This window comes from Rhinopithecus bieti, unplaced genomic scaffold (genome assembly GCF_001698545.2).
Source record: "Rhinopithecus bieti isolate Rb0 unplaced genomic scaffold, ASM169854v2 scaffold_3948, whole genome shotgun sequence".
Classification (NCBI taxonomy): domain Eukaryota; kingdom Metazoa; phylum Chordata; class Mammalia; order Primates; family Cercopithecidae; genus Rhinopithecus; species Rhinopithecus bieti.
Window position 1 is genome coordinate 950341 of NW_016804646.1, and position 22964 is coordinate 973304.

At 43.8% G+C, this 22964-nt stretch overlaps 2 protein-coding genes across 2 annotated transcripts in view; both read left to right on the forward strand.

The window, feature by feature from the left end:
* The window catches only part of PDE10A (phosphodiesterase 10A), a 702663-nt gene that overhangs the window by 48215 nt on the left and 631484 nt on the right, over nt 1-22964 (forward strand). The window lies entirely within an intron of this gene.
* Nucleotides 5148-5708, forward strand: LOC108527977 (putative transcriptional regulator encoded by LINC00473). Its single transcript, XM_017869553.1, has one exon. It carries the CDS (start codon nt 5148-5150, stop codon nt 5706-5708), a length of 561 nt encoding a protein of 186 aa, XP_017725042.1.

Sequence of the window (22964 nt, forward strand, 5' to 3'; positions counted from 1 at the left end):
TTCCTTGAGCTGCTGTGAGCTCCACCCAGTTCGAGCTTCCCAGCGGCTTTGTTTACCTACTTAAGCCTCAGCAATGGCGGGCGCCCCTCCCCCAGCCTCACTGCTGCCTTGCGGTTAGATCGCCGCAGACTGCTGTGTTAACAATGAGGGAGGCTCCGTGGGCGTGGGACCCTCCCGGCCAGGTGTGGGATATATTCTCCTGGTGTGCCCGTTTGCTTAAAGCGCAATATTGGGGTGGGAGTTACCCGATTCTCCAGGTGTAGTGTGTCTCAGTTCCCCTGGCTAGGAAAAGGGATTCCCTTCCCCCTTGCGCTTCCTAGGTGAGGCGATGCCTCGCCCTGCTTTAGCTCTCACTGGTCGGGCTGCAGCAGCTGACCAGCACCGATTGTCCGGCACTCCCCAGTGAGATGACCCCAGTACCTCAGTCGAAAATGCAGAAATCACCAGTCTTCTGTGTTGCTCGCGCTGGGAGTTGGAGACTGGAGCTGTTCCTATTCGGCCATCTTGCTCCGCCCTCGGAATTTAGGATTTAAGCATATAAATTGGGGTGGGGGGACCCAAAGATGAAGACCATAGCAACAAATTACCCCAAAATTTACTGGCTTAAACAAACAAGTATATATTGTTTCTCATAGTTTCTGAGGGTTAGGAAGTCAAGAGTGGCTTAGCTGTATGGCTGTGTCTCAGAGTCTCTTATGAGATTCCAGTCCAGATGCTGGCTGTAGTTACATCATCTGAAGTTTTACTGGGGCTGGAAGAACTGCTTCTAAGGTGGCTCATGGCACATGGCTGCTGTCAGGAGACACACTCAATGTGGATGCTGGCCCTCCCCAAAGCAGGTGGCCCAAGGAGCAAATAAGCAACCAAGTCAGAAGCTGCAATGACTTTAGAGCGTGGTCTCAAAGTGACATGCTCTCACTTCTGCTGCTGTTCTGTTGGTCACACAGACCAACCCCCTTGTGCAACGTGGAGGGTGTGAACACCAGGAGATGGGAGTCACAGGGGCCAATATGAGTTGGCTCCCACACCCAAGGTCAATGCCACACTCAAGGTCATACCAGCTGGCAAAACTAGAAATTGAAACCTTGTCTTCTGAGCACAGAAGATTTTCACTTTACACAGACTTTTCATAAAAGGACCTTATCCTCTTTAAGTATAGAAGATTTTTTTTTCCAGAATTTTTCTTTGCACAGTGACATATTTTCAGTATTTATATGACATCACTAAACACAGAGTTGGGAATCCAACCAGCTCTTTCAAGTAAGAGTGTGTGAATGTGAGTGGGCCCCAGCACACCACAGGCAGTTAGTTCTGCTGTAATGTAATGTATGTATTTTACATTAAAACTGCAGGGCTTATGGGAAAACGGGGTTAGGGATACAGCATTCACCTTTAACAGTGGCAAATAATAAAAGGTGAGGAACCCAATAAAAATGGTAGCACACATAGTTATACATTCCAACTCATTAAGAAATCCATAAATACTACAGTAAAGATGTCACATTGAAAAGACCACCTTGAGAAAGACCTGAAGTTTGCTTGTTGAAGTGAGTGTCCCATGCCTGGGGGCCCACCATGTCCACCTCCCTGTCTGCAAGAGGAAGAGAATCAAAGAGTTCCCAAGAGAAAAAGAACAGAAAACCAAAGGAAAAATACACAATAGCTGAGATTCAAGAGGAGAAATTAAAGAGAAGGTGATATGGTTTGGCTGTGTCCCCACCCAAATCTCACCTTGAATAATCCCCATGTGTCCTGGGAGGGAGCCAGTAGGAGGGAATTGAATTATGGGGGTGGTTACCTTCATGCTGTTCTCCCAGTAGTGAGTGAGTTCTCACGAGATCTGATGATTTTAAGAGGGGTTTTCCCCCATTTTTGTTCAGCATTTATCCTTGCTGCTGTCATGGGAAGAAGGAGGTGTTTGCTTCCCCTTTCACCATGATTGTAAGTTGCCTGAGGCTTCCCCAGCCATGCAGAACTATGAGTCAATTAAACCTATTTCCTTTACAAATTACCCAGTCTTGGGTATGTCTTTATTAGCAGTGTGAGAACAGGCTAATACAGAAGGGAACGCAAAGAGCCGTGCAGCCGGTTGGTGGCGGGAAGGGCTGTAGCTCATGTTGATTTGAACTGCTGGGAGGAGTGTGTGATGGATAATTTTAGGTATTATCTTGACTGGGTTAGGTGGTGCCCAGATCGCTGGAAAATCATTATTTCTGGGTGGGTCTGTGAGGACGTTTCCAGACGAGATTAGCATTTAAATTTAAACACTGAGTAAAGACGATCCTTCTTCACCAACATGGCAGGCATCAGGCATCACCTGACTCACTAAAGTCTCCAATAGGATGAAAAGGTGGAGGAAGGGTGAATTTGAGTGAATTAGCTTTGTATGATCTGAGACATTCATCTTCTCCAGCCCTAGAACACCAGGTTCTCTAGGTTCTCAGAACTTTGGACTCTGTATTTATGCCAGTGGCTTCCCAGGTTCTCAGACCTTTGACCTCAGACTTAAGAGTTTTACACCACTGGCTCTCTGGTTCTCAGGCTTTTGGATTCAGACTGAGTTACAGCATCAGTTCTCCAGTGTGTAGGCAACAGATCATGGGACTTGCTAGCCTCCGTAATTGCACGAGCCATTCCCATCATAAATATCGTGTTCAATAGATCTATATACTCAGTTCTCTTTCTCTCTCTCACCTCCCCCACCCCACCACACCATTTCCCTTCCTCTCTCTGGGTTCTGTTTCTCCCCAGGGTTGTGGAGCACACTGACTAATACAAGGGTTATCTAAAATCCTAGAGAGAGTAGTGATAGCAGGTATGGGTGGGTGTGGCTCCTTGTCCTGATGAAATGCATATGTGTGAGATCCATCCTTCCTACTGCATTCACCTGGCTTCTGAGCAACAAAATGGTGCCTGAGCAAACTGACATTGACATGACACTCAAATTGTTCCCTAATTTACCAATCACAGTGGAACAAATCCTCATTTTCAGAAGAAATGTTCTAGCAGAATGGGCTGTAGATACATCCTGGAAATTGGCAAACACCATAAATCAGGGCTTTCCTTCTGGAGGGCCTTGTCGTAAATACCTACCAGCACACTGTTGAGGTTAAAGCACTTTATGTAGGTTGGTATATAATAGTGCCTAATAAATTATCAGAATTAGCAGTACTTTTCCCAAGAAGAGGTCCAGAGGGATTTGAATGGAACAAGCTGAAACTGGCAAGGGCAGGTGAGCAGAGGCCTGAGACAAGGCAAGGGCAGGTGAGCAGAGGCCTGAGAGTGGGGGCACAGTGACGAGCCCCAGCAGGTACACACGGCAGGGCCCACTGTCCACAGTGGGTGGCAGCGACCACAGGCGGGCACACACGGCAGGGCCCACTGTCCACAGTGGGTGGCAGTGAGCACAGGTGGGCACACATCGAACACATCTCCCTCGACAGCCTCCTTCTGTGGGTGCAAAGAGGCACTAAAGATGATGTGTTACTAATTATTAACATCCTTAGTAACTATCTTCAAGGCAGAAACAAAACAAGGAACAATAAAAAGCTTCAGAAAGGCTTTATTTTGTGAAGGGGTGTGTGTGTGTGTATATTATATATATCTATACACACACACACACACACACACACATATAAAATCATAAACTGGCATTTTTAATTCCCCTACTCTCCCAGCACACATATGGTATACTACAGTGTGGATGTTGGCAGGCCTAACTGGAATATTTAACAAATAGGCAGTAACAGACATTTATTGAAAAAAGTTTTTATGGGAAAACCCCAAATGTGCACGTTTTGAAGGTGCTTGGCATTCATGCCTGAGGGGCAGAGTCACGTCCAGGAATCACTGTCCGGATGGCATCATGAAATGATGGCTATACAGATAGGAGCAATGATGGAAGCCAAGTGCATCCCAAGTGGCTTCTGCCCCTGAAGTGCCCAGGGAAGACCTTGGTGATGGGGGATCTTTGGGTCTGCTCTTAAAGAAGGGGTGAAATGGCCGGAGATGGGGATGGCTCTACAGGTGAAAGGTGGTGTATTAGGCCATTCTTCCATTGCTGTGAAGAAACACTTTAGACTGGGAAATTTATAAAGAAAAGAGGTTTAATTGACTCACAGCTCTGCATGCTGTACAGAAAGCATGGTGCTGGCATCTGTTCAGGTTTTAGGGAGGCCTCAGGAAGCTTACAATCATGGTGGAAGGCAAAGGGAGAGCAGGCACATCACATGGCAAAAGCAGGAGCAAGAGAGAGTGGGGGAGGGAGGTGCTACACACTTTTAAATGACCAGATCTCGTGAGAACTCTATCAGGAAGACAGCACCAAGCCACGAGGGATCCACCTTCATGATCCCAACATCCCCCACCAGGTCCCACCTCCAACATTGCAGATTAAAATTCAACATGAGATTTGGGTGGGGACAAATATCCAAATGATGTCAGGTGGGCTCTGTGGGAAGGCCAAGAGGCAGGGAGTGTTTTCAAATGGTTGGAGTCTGTCTGGTTTAGATAGAGAGCTCATGGAGGGAGTCTCTCTACCTCTTGAAGATAAGGCCTTAACATCCATAGAAACAGATTTTTATTGATTTCAGAAAGGCCCAAGTCAATTTTTTTCCTTCGGATGTAGTATTAATAAATTACTAAGCACTCCCATCTGCCAACCATCGTTCTAAGTGTTTTACTGGTATCATCTCGTTTAATCCTTTCAACAACCCTATGCGGTGTGTAAATGTTACTATACCCCATTCATTCAAGGAAATGGAACCTAGAAGTATCAGTAACTTGCCTAAGGTCAGAGTACCGAGTGTGAGATGTGGGCAGAAATCCTGGACAGATTTCAGAGTCTGAGCTCTTCTCTGTCTGTATTGTCTCCCCTACTGTGCTCTACACCAAGAAGTGTTGAAGTGTGCAGTCAGCAGTCCTGAAGTTGATGGTGGATTATGTTTCTTCTAAAGGCACTATGGAGATGAAACAATTTAAGTTCTACCAATGTTTTTCATAGAAACATGGCTACTATAGCACCAAAAGTTGGAGAAAATTACCTTTATTTCTGGATTTCATCAGTGATAAAGGCTGCTGAATTGTGCATATCATTGGTTCATTTCCCACAACTAATCACATTTCACTTTATTCAAGACTTTTTAAAAATGGGACTCTCAGCTGAGGTTGGAAGGCGCAGGCAGGCGCCCTGGAGAGAATTCACAGAGAGGCACAGGACGGAACCCTCCAAGGAAAGAAGAAGCGCCCCCAGAAAGGAGTGCTCTAGGGGCTCCAGGCAGCCGAGGAAACGCGGACGTGAGCACCGTGATTGCACTCCCAGGTGCACCAACGCTGCCAGAGTGAACAGAAGCGGAGCCCGCAGAGCGCCAGGCTATGCCGGGAGATGGATCACGATGAAAAACAGAGCCAGAGCATGGCGGGAACTTTCCGAGAGGGCATGTTGTTTCCAGGCGGTTCCACCTTCTAATATGAAACAGTCTTGGTTGATTTTCCTTGATACTACTTTATCCTCGGCCTGGTTGTTGGCAAGTAGCTACCCGCGTCTGTACACGCCCTTGATTAGTTTCCACTGCATGTGTTTTAACGCAGTGCTCCTTTTTCCACGTTTATTTGGGCCAACCCTGTCTGTAAAGATCCAGTTTAATACAAATTTGAGTCTAGGTGCTATAGCCTGGAAATGTACTAAAGGCACTACAACATATTGCTGAAAGAATCTTTATTCTGAATGCAAAGCAGACACCTAGTAAAAAATTCTGGAATAATAAAACAAGCCAGGCTCATGTGCTCAGTTTTGGGGACGCTCCAATTTAAAGGCTTAGTCATTGTCACGGTGTAAGGTTTACCCATTGCCCCCATCACACAGAAGTGGGAATGTTGAGAGCTGAGAGTCCTCCGACCTCTTCTGCTGCCCAAGAACTTGGGGTGGGTGGTAATTGGAGAAATCAAAGTGATCAGCTGCAAAGAATTCCATTGCTGGAGCTTGGTTCTGCGGGATTCTTCACGGAGGTCTTAAGGCAGAGACAAAAACAAGGACTGTGGGAGGCTCCTGTGAGTAGCCCAAAGGGTTTTGGAGTCAGGCAACCTCAGGTTACAAATCCAGTCCTGCAGGCTAGGAGTTGTGTAAACTTAAAAAAGTGACTGCACCTCCAGGCACATCATTTCCATACCTGCACCTCCTTCTGACGGATTTTCTGAGGACAATGCAATCCATACCCTATGTCGAATACTTTTCTAATTAATGACGTACAGACACTATTTATTTGACAGGAATAAAAATACCAGAAGAACCCAAGTCATATTCATTTAAAGCGGGATGACAAGTGCATCAAAATCTGAAAAATCATCACTAAAGAACTTATCCATGTAACCAAAAACCATTGAAATAAAATTAAACTATTGAAACAAAATTTAAAATAATAAAATTAAAAAGTCCAAAAAACTTAAAGCAGTTCACCGGTTTCATTTCTTCCTTTATAAAACTGTATTTAGAAATTTATTATATGTGTCTATGCAAACATTTTAAAAATGTAAAAATGTGGGATTGCATAATACTGCTTACTGATTTACAGACATAAATACATCTACATAGACTTGCACACATGCAGGTGCCCCTTGCCCTATACCATTTCACCATCTGAACTTGCTATCTCAACTGAAGAACAAGAGGTTTTGGAGAGAAAGGGATACTTGTTAACATGTGTATGTACATAGCTTTTGGGTTATGGTTTGTCTTACAAAAGAAAGATATTATATATATTTCCTGTATCTTGGTTTAATCAATAGCACTTCCTAGAAATCTTACTAAGTCAACTGGTATATTCTAATTAATTCTTTGTGCTGGCTGCATAATATTCTGTGGTGTAGAGGTGTAGCCGCATCACATTTTATTCATTTTATCTCCTATTAATGGGCACTTACATTACTTCCAGTTTTTTGATGTTATAAACAGTGCTGCAATAAATATTGTTGCACATATGTCCAATTTACTAAAGATTTTATTTCTCCAAATAGAATTTTATTTCTAGTCTCCAAATAGAATTTTATTAGCTCCGATTTCATTCAACCTGCCCTACCACACACATATTCAGGTCATCAACCTGGTTATATGCAGAGAGAGAGAGTGTGTGTGTGTGTGGTTTTGTTTATTTTTGTTTTATTTTTGATGTTGTTGTTCACTGGACTCTGAACACTATAGGACTTCTTTAAATCTATTTCTTGAGTAAGCACTTGACAAGTGCCCAGGGCCCAGGGTTTCAGAAGACATCGGCAAGGGCCCCCTTACTGAAGGAAGCCCTGGGTGGGTTTTCTGGGGTTCACATGGGGACCTGACTTGTATCCCAAGGATAAGGGCCCCATTGTCCAGGGAGCACAGAGGCCCTTGGCACCCTCAGCTGAAACTCATCCAAGGTTAGCAACATTCCAGCCAAATTCTTGTTTTATTGCATGATTTCATTTAAAAATTGCATGTATAACATGGATAAGCTAGAAACAAAATAGCCATTTTAATGAAAACAGCAAGAGATATGAGTGGATGTTGCCTTTATTCTAGTTATGTACACAACTTATTAGGAGATGCTCACAGTTGTCAATGGACTCCATGCTACGGCTTTGTGAAGCAGTGCTTGCTTCAGGTGACAGAGCCGCTCTGCCTGCCCACAAGCTGCTCTGTTGGTGACTTGTTTCACAAGGTTGTTTTACCTTGAGTTACTGCTGTGTTCACAGTTGTGCTTTGAGAATGCCAAAGCTCATTGCTCTGTTTGCAAAGATGCTTGGCTTGTTGGGGAGGGTAAAATGCAATATATTTAGACTTTTGATATTGACAGTCCAGCTTTTGACTTCTGAAGTCTTTGTAGAGGAGAGGAAGTGGGAGAGATTGACAGAGGACCCTCCTGTGGTGTGGGGTCTGTGCTGATGTCTGGATTTTTTTTTTTAACATTTATTATCAGGCTTCATACAGGAGGAAGTGGTTTGTAGAGCCCTGAATTTAGGCTTTGACAGGTAAGAATCTCTGAAATGAACAAGACTAGTTTGGTTAGCATTTATTAGAAGGTCACTGGGTAGGTCCTTAATTGTCTCCCATTTATAGAACTGGATAGTGTGTGTGTGTTTGTGTGTGTTTTGTGTTTAATTGTGATTTGCTGCTCTTCACAGGTTTTGTGAAACTGACAACAGCTCTTTCTCAGCCTGTTTTTCTCTAGCGGCCAAAATGTTCACTGTTAATTTACTCTGTTAACTCTTCATTCATTCAACAAATATTTATTCAGTCCTACTATGTACCAAGCACTGTCTAGTCTATAAAGATGTCAAGACATGCACCAACTCTTTCAATAAATATTTCTGTTACAAGTTGTAAAAATATTCAGTGATATAAAAATAAGAAAGGTTCTATTAAGAACAGGTTGCTTTTTTAAATATGTAAGTTTATTTTGGATGCAATACGAGACTGAATTCTAATGTGAAGTTGTTTTAAGAGAATGTGAAAATCTCACCATTCACTGACTTAGGAGAAAAGTTACTCTGAGAATTAATAGAAGCTAAATAGAAGAAGATAGTTAAAATCTGCATGCTAGCTAATGTCTTCTTGTCTTGTACTTTGGGGGAAAAAAGTAAACAAAAGTTTTATTAAGTTTCCAGTAGGTACCACCTGAACCCTTCCACATTCAGGATTACACAAGCGGCAATGGCATGTGGAACTTGCTGGCCTAGCCCAGTGTGTTACAGGGTTTGGCTTTCCTCCAGCCCTCAAGGGGTGTCTAAGACCTCTGGGATGCTATGTAGGATGCAGGCAGAACTGCTTCTTATGGGGCAAAAAAATTGTCATGGTCACCCCTGAACTATATAGAGGAAGAACTTTGTCTCAGTGCAAGCAAATGGTCTTCCAAAATTTGTACAAACAAGTTCCCAACAGTATAAGCTGTATTTAACCCTAAGCAAACCATCCTCACAGCAAAGGTCTTATTCTACCTGCACATTCCTTCCAAAGCACAAATGCCCTTTCTCAGTTCAACGACGAAAGGACTGATGGAAGATACCTTAGAAGAGTGGCGATGATTCACACTATTGGGTTAAAAAGAGAGAATATTGGGGAACAGTGAGGCTCCCCAGTAAGTCTCTACTCATTCTTCATCATCGCTGGCTGCTCTTCATTTACCAACATGGTCAACTCTTGCTCCTACATTAAAATTTAAGAAGCACCATCTTCCTGGGTTGCAATCACCTCTCTCTTCTTTCTTTTCACAGGCAAAATTCTCCTCATCTCCCATTGTTTGCATTCATTCCCAGTCCTGCCACCCTGCCTGGCAGCTCCCCCCACCACACAATGGACACAGCCAGTGGCAGGGACACAGCTCTTCTGGTGCCAGATCTGGCTAACACATGGGTGTAGCATTTGACCCTCATGACCATCTGTTCTTTCTTCTTCTTCCTTCTCAAAAATATTTCTTGGATTCCTTGACAGCACTTTCTCCTGTTCTCTTTCTCCCTCTCTGCATTCATTATGTTGCTTTTTTCTGCCAATCTTAAACGAGGGTGATATCCACATCCTTTCCTATCTGTTACCACTCAGTCAACATTCTCTCCATGGTTCATCATGTTCCTCCCTCTGGCATCAGTAAAATGGATTTCATATCTCCAGCTCAAATGTCACCAGTTCTGCATGAATACATCAAAGGCTCAGTGCACAAGGACTGCTCAAAACCAAACATGTTACCTCCTCTTTCTGATTCCTGTTCTTCCCCACTCCCTTACCCATCTGTTTCTTTCCCTCCTTATTAAAGTTATTACCATTATAACTTTGATGAGTTCAAAATCTGGAATCCATCTGGAATTCTTCCTTATGTGCATCACCTGTGTCCAAAAGACAATAGTCTTAGTTTGTTTTGTGCTGCTGTAACAAAATATCATAGACTTGGTAATTTATCAACAATAGAAATTATTTGGCTCACAGTTCTGGAGGCTGGGAAGTCCAAGAGCAAGGGGCTGTATCTTGTGAGCATCTTCTTGCTGTATCATCCCATGGTGGAAGGCATCACATAGCAAGAGCACAAAAGAGACAACAAGGGGGCCAAATTCATCTTTTTTTCTCAGGACCCCCTTACAAAATCACTAATACACTCCTGATATAATGGCATTAATCCATTCATAAGGGTAGAGCCTTCATGACTTAATCACCTCTTAAAGATTCTGCCTCTCAACGTTGTTGCATTGGGAGTTAAGTTTTCCAGCACATGAACCCGACTTTTGTTCTCCCAGTGAAATGTCTCTCAGACATATCCCGTCTCCTCCATTCCTGCTATCCTTGCCTTACTTTTAGTCCAGAATCATTTCTTGCCTGGGATTTTGCCCACGATCTCCCTCTTCCTTAGAAATCTATCCTCCTCTCTACTTTCAAAATGTTTTTGAATTCAAATTTGATCCCATCTTTTCCCTGGTTAAATCCTTTAGTGGCTTACCACTTGCTATAAGACAAAGTCAAAGTCCTCAGTGCCCTTTGTCATCTAGTGCTGTCTCCTGTGCATAGACTTCCAGTTCTTTGATTATCTCTGTGCCTTTGCACACACATTTTCTTCTTTGGAACAACTTCCTCCTATTTCTGCTTTTCTTTCTTACACTATTTAGAGTCTTCTCATTCTTCAAAGAATCCAAAGATGGCCTCCTTTATAAGGTTTTCCACAGCTTTCTCTTGCTGGTAGAGTTTGTTGTGCCTTTTCCTATACAACCTCCTGTGTATGTGGTGGGCCCTTTCCATGCTGTGTTACACTTGCTGGTTTACAAATCTACACCCAGCACTAGATCGTGAACTTCTTGGGAAAAGGAACTATGTCTGATAACTACATTCTTTGTAATTTCACGGAAGCGGTGCCTAACACACAAGAATCTTCTTGAGCCCCAAATTTGCTATTTTTTCACACCTTTGGATATGTGTTCTTCACATTGATAATGGAAATGATAGTGCCATTCCTGCCGACCTTACTGTTGACAGTTGACACTAAATTTGAGACTAAATGTGACAGTGTGTATGAAAATGTTTCTCAAACTTACATTTCTATCTAAAAGCAATATACTGGTAGTAGTAGCAGTCTTGTTTTATTCTACTTTCTGATTTTGAATGCTAAACCACACTGGGAGCCCATCCATGGCATTGTAGAGAGTGGCGGGGTGGAACAAAAGCCACAGATGAAAATTTTGCCATCCTAAGAACTGGATAAGTATCTGAGAAAGCAGGACACTGGGTAGAGTGTGCTCTCTTTGTTTTCAGTTAAGTCTTTGTTTCAGGGACCACTTGTTTATGGTAGTTTAGAGGTGCCTGCAATAAAGCAAGATATAATAAATGCAAAATTTATTTATTAATGGGGCGGAGGAAAATAAAGATTATAGAGAAAGATGGATCCAGCAGTTTTTGTTTGTTTGTTTTCTTGTCACTAGTTGAAAATTGATGGTGGTGTAGACAAGTTGAAGGATGAAGTCAAAATTGCAGCCAAAATATCAGATTCAAACTCAAGGCAATGACTATTCTATCTTTGCCATTTTGGTGTAGCTAAATGTCTCTGAGGAGTAAGGTGATGACAAATCTTCAAAAGAGGTGATTGAGGCCGGGCATGGTGGCTCACAACTGTAATCCCAGCACTTTGGGAGGCCAAAGTGGGCGGATCTCTTGAGGTCAGGAACTCAAGACCAGGCTGGCCAACATGGTAAAACCCGTAAAACCCCTTCTCCACTAAAAATACAAAAAAAAAAAAAAAAAAAAAAAAAAAAAAAAAAAATAGAAAGATCAGCCAGGTGTGGTGGTGCATGCCTGTAATCCCAGCTACTTGAGAGGCTGAGGCAGGAGAATTGCTTGAACCTGGGAAGCGGTGGTTGCAGTGAGCTGAGACGGCACCACTACACTCCAGCCTGGGCATCGCAGTGAGACTCTGTCTAGAAAAAGAAAAGAGGGAATAGATATTTAAAAATGAAAAATTGCAAACTGGAGCTGTGCTTTTGTCTCAAAATTTATGTTCACAAACCCCTTTTGCTGTGCTGTGCCTGTAGTTGGCCCCAAGGTGCCCCTCAAAGCAGCTGTTTTGGTTCTGACCTGCTCTTGGCTATAATTGGAAGGTAGCCTGAGACGTCTCCCTTTATGTTTCCTTATTCTGGAATGTTGTGTTCATTTTTGTTGTGTATAAATTTATTTCCTATACAAATGCTAGCCTACAAATCCTGTACCAAAAGATCTCTATATATTCTATGAAATTTGGGCTGTAAAAATCCAGAAGCATTCTGCTGACAATTCTTTAACTAGGGAGAGGTTCCTCAGGGGGTGTGCCTTTCATTATGTATATTTGAAAATGAATTATCAGGTCTCTGCTTCCCACGTGAATTTGTATAAATGTATGTAAAAATAAGAAGTAATGCTTTTTTTCATTTTTTTCCTTAGAAATGGGCATATATTTTTTTAGGGCATAATATAAAAGATTGACTGGCTTGAGTTCCTTTGTCCTCCACAAGTCTAGAATGGGAAAAACTAGAATTCCCTGGTAATATCCAAATTTATTAATGAATGGATATGTGCTATGCTAGCTACCAGGTAAGGTGCTTAACAAGAGAAGTAGGGTTTAGTTTCTCTCATCTGTGGGTCCGTCAAGCTTTTCTCAGCCAATTCTCTTCCCTCTCTGGAAACTGTGATGTTTCATCTTCTCCTCCTTGCCTGGTGCCCACTGACAACACACGGACTGATTTGGGTCTTCTCGTGTCTAGACACACTGAAAAGCCATTTCTGCTGCTTCTGCTGCCCAACCACACAGGTAGAGGGAACTTTACCACAAGACTTGCTGCCTCCTGAGTGCTCCCCAGGGAAGACTCCTAATGTCCTCAGATCCACAAACCTGGGGAGGGGTTTGTCATCTCCGGTAGCCTCCTCAGACCAGGAATCAGCCCAGGGTAGAGGCCTCTCTCAGGAGCCCACTGCTGCCTGGCTCTCTCCCTCCTCTTTGGTCCTGCCTCTTCCCCAGCCCTGGTCTCCTTGGAGGGGTTGCGGAAGGGAATACCTGGAGCGGGGCAACCTGCCATCCACCCGCTCTTGCACCAATGTCCTGAGTCTTTAAAGACTAAGCCCCCTGGAAACTCAAAACCAGTTCTCCCTCAAAAAGTTCAGCTCAGGCTGGGCGCGGTGGCTCACGCCTGCAATCCCAGCCCTTTGGGAGGCTGATGCGGGCAGATCACCTGAGGTCAGGAGTTTGAGACCAGCCCGACCAACATGGTGAAACACCGTCTCTACTAAAAATACAAAAATTAGGTTGGGTGCAGTGGCTTATGCCTATAATCTCAGAACTTTGGGAGGCTGAGGCAGGTGGATCACTTGAGGTCAGGAGTTCGAGACCAGCCTGACCAACATGGTAAAACCCTGTCTCTACTAAAAATACAAAAATTAGCTAGGCATGGTGGCACGTGCCTGTAATCCCAGCTACTTGGGAGGCTGAGACAGGAGAATGACTTGAACTCAGGAGGCGGAGGTTGCAGTGAGCCGTGATTGCACCATTGCACTCCAGCCTAGGCAATGAGAGCAAAACTTCATCTTGAAAAAAACAAAATCTAGCTCTCACACGTCAAAAACTTTGGCTGTCCACACTATTCTCTTCCAACTTTTAAGAACACAGATAAAAAATGTAACCAAGTTAAAAAGCCTTATTAACCTTAAGGCTTGATGCCGGTGCCATTCCTAGGCTGGTATTTCTCATGAGTCTCCACCAGAGACAGAGGGCAGGAAGATCTGGACTTCTTGGGCTGAGTCATGCTTCAAGGACCCCTTCAGAGGGCGGTATATTGTTCCCTATGTGGGGCTGCATTTCCCGTGACCGGCACTAGCCTGATGGTTTCTGCTTTTCTGATTGTTCACCTGCACTTGCCACAGCTGTGCTATGCCTCCATTCCTCTATCTCGTGAGGGTACTCTGACCTTTCTGTCCTCTACCACATGTCATTGATGAGAGCCACAGGGGGTAGCCTCCCGGTGGTCCAGCCCAACCTCTGTTCTCTCTCGTTCCTGCTTCTCAACAACCTCCTGGAGCTTTTTCCTCTGGATGTAGGAGAAGGGCCCCACACGTTGGATCACAGCCACGCTTGGAAAGGAGAAGTGACTGTTGGGGAGACAGCCCCTAGGAGACTTGGGTCTTTGTCTGTTTTATTTTGTTTCTTTACAATACAGCCGTTTTATGTATGACCTCTTCCACCTAGACCCTTGCCTTCTCCCAGAGGTATGAGACAAGGAATACAAATGTCGGCTGCGACTCTGGAAGGCTGCAAGGAACTAATGCTGCCCACAGAAAAGCACTTCAAAACCTTAAACACTTTCGCTATTCCCCACCTTCTTTCATGTTCACATCTGCAAATAATAGGCACTCAATACAATTTTATGGCAAATCACAGAATTAGTTCTGCCTCGAATCCTTTGTGGAATGAAGTGTGAGCATAGGACAAGTGTGCAAACAAGCACCAACACCAGGATCTGTTTACTCTGGTGCAGTCCATGGCTACTTAATTCCTTTTCGTCTTTCAATAAATAGGCATTGAACACCTATTATATGCCAGTTACTATTGTAGACAGACATGGCATCTATTCTTGCAAACAGACACTGAGGAGGCACATGAATAGACAGGATGTCAAATAATAATGAGAGCAGCCAGGGGACAGAGCAAGGTGCTCATGAGTGCTGGTCAGAGCTGCCTCCATAGCTAGGCTGGCAAGAAAGACGCATGAGGTGGTTGCACTTGGGCAGAGGCCTGAAGGATGGAAGGAGACCACCGTGGAAAAGTGGATGGAAGAGGAGATGGACCAATCATTTTCCACAATCAAGTCATATTTGAAATGCACGAGGTCCCTATCTGATATCTCAGAGGTGCAGGGGCACAGGAGGGTTCCTAAAAGACATCGCCAGCCCTCCATGCTGTTTCACCGTATTTCATGGGGCTGGCGGGTTCTGCCTGCGGTTCCCTCAGTTTCATCAGCACCACAGTGGCTTCCCACGTTCCAGGCTGCGCCAGGCTGAAATGCCAGTTCCTGATCCTGCGAAGAGCCATGGTGATGCTTCCTATGTGTCAGTGAGCTGGGAGCCTTCCCCGCAGCTCCAGCCCTCACAGCCTCGGCCCTGGTTAACAAGGGCAATTAAAGTGCTCAGGATTTTTCACTTGCAGTGTTCTGAATGCAAGTAAGTTGCTTTATGAAGGAATAGGAATCTGTTTCTTTCTGCCACTTGCTTCTGTGCACAGCCAGCGTTTTCACCAGCGGCCTTTGGGCAAGGTGTGCAGGGCGTGGGCTTATTGGAATACTGACGAAGGCAGACCTTGAGTATCTTTTGAAGAAAATGAAACTTAAGGAAAAAGTATGACTTGTGAAACTCGAGGCAACTCTGTGGACTGTGGACTTAGCAGGGAAACAACACATTGTTAATTTTCTTTCCTTATTTCTCTGTTTTCGTCTCTGATCCAGTTGGTCACGTCCATAGATCCAAAGAACGCATGCAGAGGAAGGAAATTCAAGTGTTTCCTTCCTGTCTGCTGGGTGGCCACCCACACCCTCTCTCTTCTCTTGGGCCACTTGTCCCTAATTTCTTTTCTTCATGAAGACCCCTGCTGGCATCCTCAGCAGCTCCATGGAGGTGAAAGGGCTATGAATGCGCTTCCTCCTCATAACTCTCTAGGCTTCCTGGTGAACATGGAGAAGAAACCATTTTCTTCATACATCAGTGGCTCAGGGATCTGTGAACCTTCCCACCTGCCGCGGGACCTCACACCTGGGAGTGATGCTGCCTGGTCATTAGGGAGCACTCTTTCCAACCTGCCGCCCTCATGCCTGGAGTGACATGTGCCTGGGGTCATTAGGGAGCGCAACTCTCTCTCCACCTGTCCGCCGTGCGCGCTGGAAGTGATGCTTGCCTGGTCATGTAGGAGCACCTCTCTTCCCACCCTGCCCGCCCTCACACCTGGTCAGTGATGTGCCTGGTCCTTATGGGAGCACTCTCTTCCCAGCCCTGCCGCAACTACAGTGCCCATGCCATGGGCTGGGTCAGATTTTCCTGTGTGTGAAGTTGGCTGTGTTTATCCAAATCTGGTAGGAATGGATCCTTCTAAGAAAATATGCTTTTGACTTCATGATTTTCCAGTGGCACTGAAGGCCCTGCATGCAGGGGGCTGCTAGCTGGGGCATGGGACACATCCAGCTCCACTCAGTGGTCACTCGGGGTCCCGTGGGCAGCCTGGCCCAACCTGAGTGGTCGTAATGTTTCTGACGGCCTTCACAGCAATGTTGTATCATTCCAGCTCATGTATAGAATGTGTCCAGAATGACAGGGCAAGAGAAATAATATTCCCTGCCCAGGTATCCCCTCTGCCTTTCTCAGAAGCAAACAAACACATCTGAGGAGAGAAAAAGCACAACCCTATATTCGATCCTTGCCCGTATCCAGCCACTCCCCACACCGTCATCAAATCTGACCGGCACTCGAGGACTCCTGCATGATTTACAAGCATCTTGTAATCTTTAAAAAGCATCTTTTGTTTTCCGTACCAACCACCTCATTCACAGTTTACTGAATGCCCGCCGCATGTGAGGCTGTGGACTGAATTCACTTCTTGTTGAATGCTATTGTGTGCCTGGCAATGAGTTTTGTCCTCCAAACAACCCGCTGTGCAGGAGGTCTCATTTTAGAGACGAGGGGTCAGAAGCTCCAAGAGGCTGATTCACTTGCCCAAGGACACACAGCTTCTAGGGGAAGAGCTCAGATGGAAAGGAGACCCGTATGGCTCTAACATGCACTGTGGTTTAGTTCTTCATCTCTCATTCCAGCAAAACTGCACTGGAAACTTCTCAATCAAAGGATCCTATCTCATTCTCATTCATTTCCCTGAATACATTTTGGGGACACACAGTGGAGTCGGGCCTGAGCAATTGTTTCTTGAGAAAAAAATGCATTCTTCTCCGAGCTCCTAGAGCCCACCATAGGTCCCAGCACTCAGAAGGAGGCACTAAAAGTGGTGTGCACTGGGTTGAGAGGGGATGTGAGGGAGTCAGAGGTGCTCCAGATGTCGGTCATCGGCAGCCAGGATTTGGCACCACCAGGTTTCAAATATGAAGACAGCTTTGCCTTTTATTTCCTGTAGAGTGGATGCTTTTCAGGAAATGTATCCCTTTTGCTCTGCCATGGCCTTTTGAGAACATGCTATTTTTTTGTTCCAGACGAATAGCAAGGGTGCAGGACCAGCTCAAGTTGAGCGTGAGGGGCTGAGCAGCTCACACCCCATGGCTGGTGGTCAAACAGTGGGCGTCTGAGCACTTGCTGATCTGAGGGCTCCCGGGGATCCTGGAGTGGGTCCAGCAGGTTGTGCAGAAACCACATAGGACTGGCTCTTCCCTCAGCCTCATGTGGGTTTCATGAACCTCCTTTTATTCTCATCCTCTGGTCAATCTGCTCACAGTGCAAATAAGAATGAGTCTTATTATGCAGGGTAACTTTAAGGTCTCATCGCCAATTCCAGTGAAGAACCCTAAACAGGTACCTTTGAGGACGCTCATGCAGGACCCATGTTTTCCCCCTTTTTACCTACTTCTGAGTGTGATGAAGCTAGGGCCTTAACATACTTACTTTAAATGCATGTAGTGTATACATAGTGTATGTATAATTATATATAAATATTACATATAAATTTTAAATATGTTTAATTACATATAAATAGTACATATGAAATTATATATAAAACAACATAATTTAACATATATATAACATATATATCATTCTCGGCCAGGAGTGGTGGCTCACGCCTGTAATCCCATCACTTTGGGAGGCCAGGGTGGGCAGATCACTTAAGGTTGGGAGTTCGAGACCAGCCTGGCCAATATGGTGAAACCCCATCTCTACTAAAAATGTGAAAAGTAGCTAGGCATGGTGGTGCACACCTGTAGTCCCAGACACCTGGGGGGCTTCCGCAGGAGAATTGCTTGAACCCAAGAGGTGGAGGTTGCAGTGAGCCAAGATGGCGCCACTGCACTCCAGCCTGGGCAACAGAGCGAGACTCCTCTGTCTCAAAAACAAACAAACAAAAAACTATACACACACACACACACATATATGTCATTCTCATGTTAATAATATTCATGAAAGAAAAATGAGAGAATATAGACATATAAGCAGAGAGAATACAAGACTTCCCCTATTCTACCCACAGACCAACACATAAAATACCTTTGTGTATATTCTTTGGACTTTCTGCATAGTCATTTATACATTTATATTATTTCCATAAATAATGTTCAGTTGTTAAAAAACTGGCTTTTAAAAATCTTACATTATTGTGATTATCTTTCCATATCAATAAAACAGTTTTATGCGATCATTCTGATATGTAATTGCAAATAATTTAACCAATCTGTTGTTGGCTTTTAGGCTGTTTCTAACAGCGTTGTAACTAATATCCCTATGGCTAAATCCTGATAGGCATACTTCATTATTTTCTCAGGATGAATTCCAGGTAGATTAAGGGCTAGCATGTGCTTTTTTAAAATTATACTTTACATTCTGGGGTACATGTGCAGGACATGCAGGTTTGTTACATAGGCCATGGTGGTTTGCTGCACCCATCAACCTGTCATCTACCTTAGGTATTTCTCCTAATGCTATCCCTCCCCTAGCCCCCACCCCCCGACAGGCCTCATTGTGTGATGTTACCCTCCCTGTGTCCATGTGTATTCATTGTTCAACTCCCACTTATAAGTGAGAACATAGCATGTGCTTTTTAATGAATCTTAATATGTTTCCATAAGTTTGTTTCTATAGTTAGTAAACTCCAAGCAACCCCTCTCCCACCCAGCCCAAGTTTTTTACATGTAACTGCAAAATCTATAGAAGCGCAACGTATTTCCATTAGAAAACGAAATCTTTTTTGATGTAAAGTACATCTTCATTATAAAACAGAATTACCTTCACTAGCTCTGAGGCTTAAAGATCTTTGCAGTGACCTGTGAAGTCATCCAAGGATAGCAGAGCCCAGCCTGTCTGACACGTCTTTGATGCTGAGCATTGGGTGGGATTGGGTGGAAAGTCTGATTTTTCTCAGGTTGGATGCTGTGCTCTAATTGCCAGTGGCTGGAAGCCTGGCTTGTTTTTCTCTTCCTGTCATCCAGTGCAGGGGCACACAGGGAGAGTGTGAACATAGGGTGTGTCCAATATAACAGCTAGGGTTTCCAAATTAACTGTAAACTCTAAGTCTTTAAAGGTCAATCGAACATTTTGTTCTTTTGTTTGACTTTTCCATTTAAAATAGAACTTTTGCCTCTGAGAATTTAGACATGGACACAAATACTATGGAAAAAGTCAAAACAGGATAGTTTTCTCAACACTAAAGGATGCATACGCATTTAGTTCTAGATTAATGTGGCTAAAGGGTGTTTGTTGCCAGGTAAGAAGGGATGGTTTACAGCTCCAAACAAGGACAGATGACTTCTTACTAGAACTGGCTTCATCAGTGAACATCTCAGGTCCTGCCTTGGCTTGGGGCCTCACCTGCAGAAGAAATCAAAGATGGCACCATCAGCCACTGTTGCTGGTCCTTCATTCACTTCACCTTGCCAGGGTTGCTCTAGGTAGAAAACAGCTGGAAAACTGGGGTCCCAGAGACAGAAACAAGTACACTGCATATTTTCTGTTGAATAAGATTTTTTAAATTTTATTTTTAAGAAAACTGAAGATTTTTATGCAATTGTAAAAAATAATACAGAGCCTCATATATCCTTCATGCAGTTCCCCCCAAGGGCTGCATCTTGTGTATCTACAGTCTGATATGACAATCAACATATATTGGCGTTGATACAATCCATCCACCATATTCAGATTTCCCAAATGTTTCTTGTACTCATTTGTGTGTATTTAGTTCTATGTGGTTTTATCACACGGGAAGCATTGTTTGACCACCACTGGCATAGTCAATATACAACACAATTCTATCACTAGTCTCCATCCTGCTGACCTCAAACAGCCACAGCCAATGCTTTTATCTCCCATCATGATCCTCTGACAACCACTAATCTGTTTTTTACTTCTCCCTCTCAATAGTTTGTTATTTCAAGAATGTTATTAAAATGATCATACACTGTGTAGTCTTTTGAGATTGGCTTTCTATACTCAGCATAATTCCCTGGAGAGTGATCCAAGTTGTGTGTTTGTGGCTGAGTACTATTTAATGGTGTGGACATACAAGTTTGTTTAGCCATTCACCCATTGAAAAATATTTGGGTCATTTCCAGTGTTTTCTTTTATTACAAGAAACGCTGCTATGAACATTTGTATACAGGTTTCTGCATAAACATAAGCCTTTATTTCTCTGGCATAGCTGTCCAGGAGTGGAATTACTGGGTCTTAGGGTAAGTGCGTGGTTTGTTTCATAAGAAACTATTTTCCAGAGTGGCTGTATCATTTTACATTCCCACCAGCAGTGTACAAGTGATCTAGTTTCTCTTTACCCCACCAACATTTGGTGTTATTGCTAGTGTTTTTTATTTTTTCTATTGTGACAGGTGTATAGTGATATCTCATTGAGGCTTTAATCTGCATTTACTAATGGCTGATGGTGTTAAAGTTCTTCTCATGTGCTTATTTGCAATTTATCCTCTTCTTTGGGCCATTTTGTTTTTTCTATTAAATTTTGAGAATTCATTATAGGGTCTAGATTCAGGATCTTGGTGAACATGAGGTGTGCCAACATTTCCTCTCAGTTTGTAGCTTGCCTCTTCAATCTCTTCAGAGACTTTTGCACAGCACATGCTTTTAACTTCGACATGGTGCAGCTTATGAATTTTCTCCTTAATGAGTCATGCCTTTGGTGTCCAATCTAAGAACTGCGCCTGGCCCTGGGCCCCAAAGATCTTCTCCTATGCTTTCTTCTAAATGTTTTCTAATAACTTTTATGTTTTACCTTTAAGTTTGATCCATTTTGGGTCAATTTCCATATAAGGTGTGAGGATTTGGTTGAGGTCCTTTTTGCATAAGGATGCTTGGATAGGATTTTTGTTTCAGGGAAATCTTTGCCTCTTTACTACAGGATGCTGGCCCACCCCTGCCCCCACCACTAGTATTCTCTGGTGTTCGTCATGCTATGGGAGATCTTCTATGCAACATGGAAACCATGAATTCTACCACAGAGGGAGATCTTCTGTCCCACTATGAAACTGTGAATTGTAGCACAGAGGGAGATCTTCTGTCCCACTATGAAACTGTGAATTGTAGCACAGAGAGAGATCTTCTGTCCCACTATGAAACCGCGAATTGTAGCACAGAGGGAGATCTTCTATGCAACATGGAGACCATGAATTGTACCACAGAGGCAAATGTTCTGTCAAACATGGAAACCAGGAACTATACACAGAGCGAGAGATCTTCTACCCAACATGGAAACGAGTTATACCCACAGAGGGAGATCTTCTATCCAATTCAGGTGTTCCTTGTGTGATAGCATACTCTGTATCTAGAACTAGCTAAAGTTTTGTGATGTCATTATTGTTATTGTTGTTGTAGAGGTGAGGTCTTGCTATGTTGCCCAGGCGGGTCTTGAACCCTGGGCCTCAAGCAATCCTCCTGCCTTTGTTTCCCAATATGTTGGGATTACAGGCAAAAGCTGGTCTTATTCTTTCTAAAGCTGAAGTTTGAGAACTAAAAATCACTTTCAAGGGTAGAATGCATTTTATATTTTCTCTGAAAAATGAATTGGCACAAATTTCCAGTCAAATTTGTGCAATTTTCTTTAAAGAAAAAACACAGTTAATTTTAAAGTAGTAATAGTTATATAGTAGGAGTATAATCCCAAATTGTGTAACTGTTTCCATTGAGATAATTTTGTAAAAGCATCCTAACCAGCAATGGATCCTCTTGTTAAGAAGGCCCCAGTACAAACTCTCTTTATGAAGGACTCACATGCTCTGACTGTTCCGTCACCTCCCAACCACAGCCAGGAGCCTTCTCTGGCTGCCGCAGAACTAAGGAGGGGGCACCACTGTAGCCCAGCCTGTCTTAGCATTGGTCAGGGCCCTGTCCCAAAATATTTGTGAGCCAATGTATCTACATCTCTATGGTGCTATCAATGGTACACGTATCTTTGTAGCAGGACTTTGTCATCTGCCATGATGTGGTCACTCCTCTGAACACCTGGAATAGGCCTAGTTCTCTTTCTAGCTAGACACGCACAAAGTTTTGTCTTAAGAAATTGTCTGTACTTTGAAAGTCTGTTTCCCAGGGATAGTTATGCTTAATACTGGTCAGTAACTATGTTGATAAAAGCAAACGCTTTGCTTCTGTAATACTTTTGTCTAACCATGTAAAAAGACATATCGTGTTTGTGACATCCCAATTAGGAGCAAAGGCCATTTTCGTTTGCAATGTTCATCTCTGCTCCCATCTCACTGAGCTTTAGCAAAGCATCTTGGTTTCCTTTCTCCACCTTAGAGTGCTTTGTTAATAGTACCCGTTTCAGTGGGCTAGGGTGTTTCCCTATTTTGTTGCCTGGAAGGTGTCTACTTTGACCTACGTTAATCTCAGGGCTTGGAGGTAAAGTCATCCTCCGTGTAGACTTTGGGATTCGCTGGGATCCTGGTTTCACAATGTGGAGTCGTGGAGGGAGGGAAGTCCCGGAAGGTGGCTTAGGCTCTCTTTGCATGCAGCCCTGACAGAACCTTTTCTTAGCCACTCAGTGGACTCAACTGAAGGTTTCCAGGATTGAGGAAACATCTGCAAGCAGACCTATCTATGTATGGACGGCGCTATCCGCGGGGCACTTTTCTTTCCGACTCTGGCTCACATGTGGAGCTCATGGGAATGGTCTGGGTTACTTAAGGTTAACCTTTACATTCTCATAACCTCCCATATGCTTTTTCAGAATGCCACCCTGAGGAGTTTTACTATTATCGAAAAAGGGAGTCATTGTTTGACCAGTTGGAGACCAAACAGATTG

What these genes read in the sequence shown, in the direction of transcription:
- LOC108527977 (XM_017869553.1), top strand. Translation starts at nt 5,148, where the DNA reads ATGGGACTCTCAGCTGAGGTTGGAAGGCGCAGGCAGGCGCCCTGGAGA.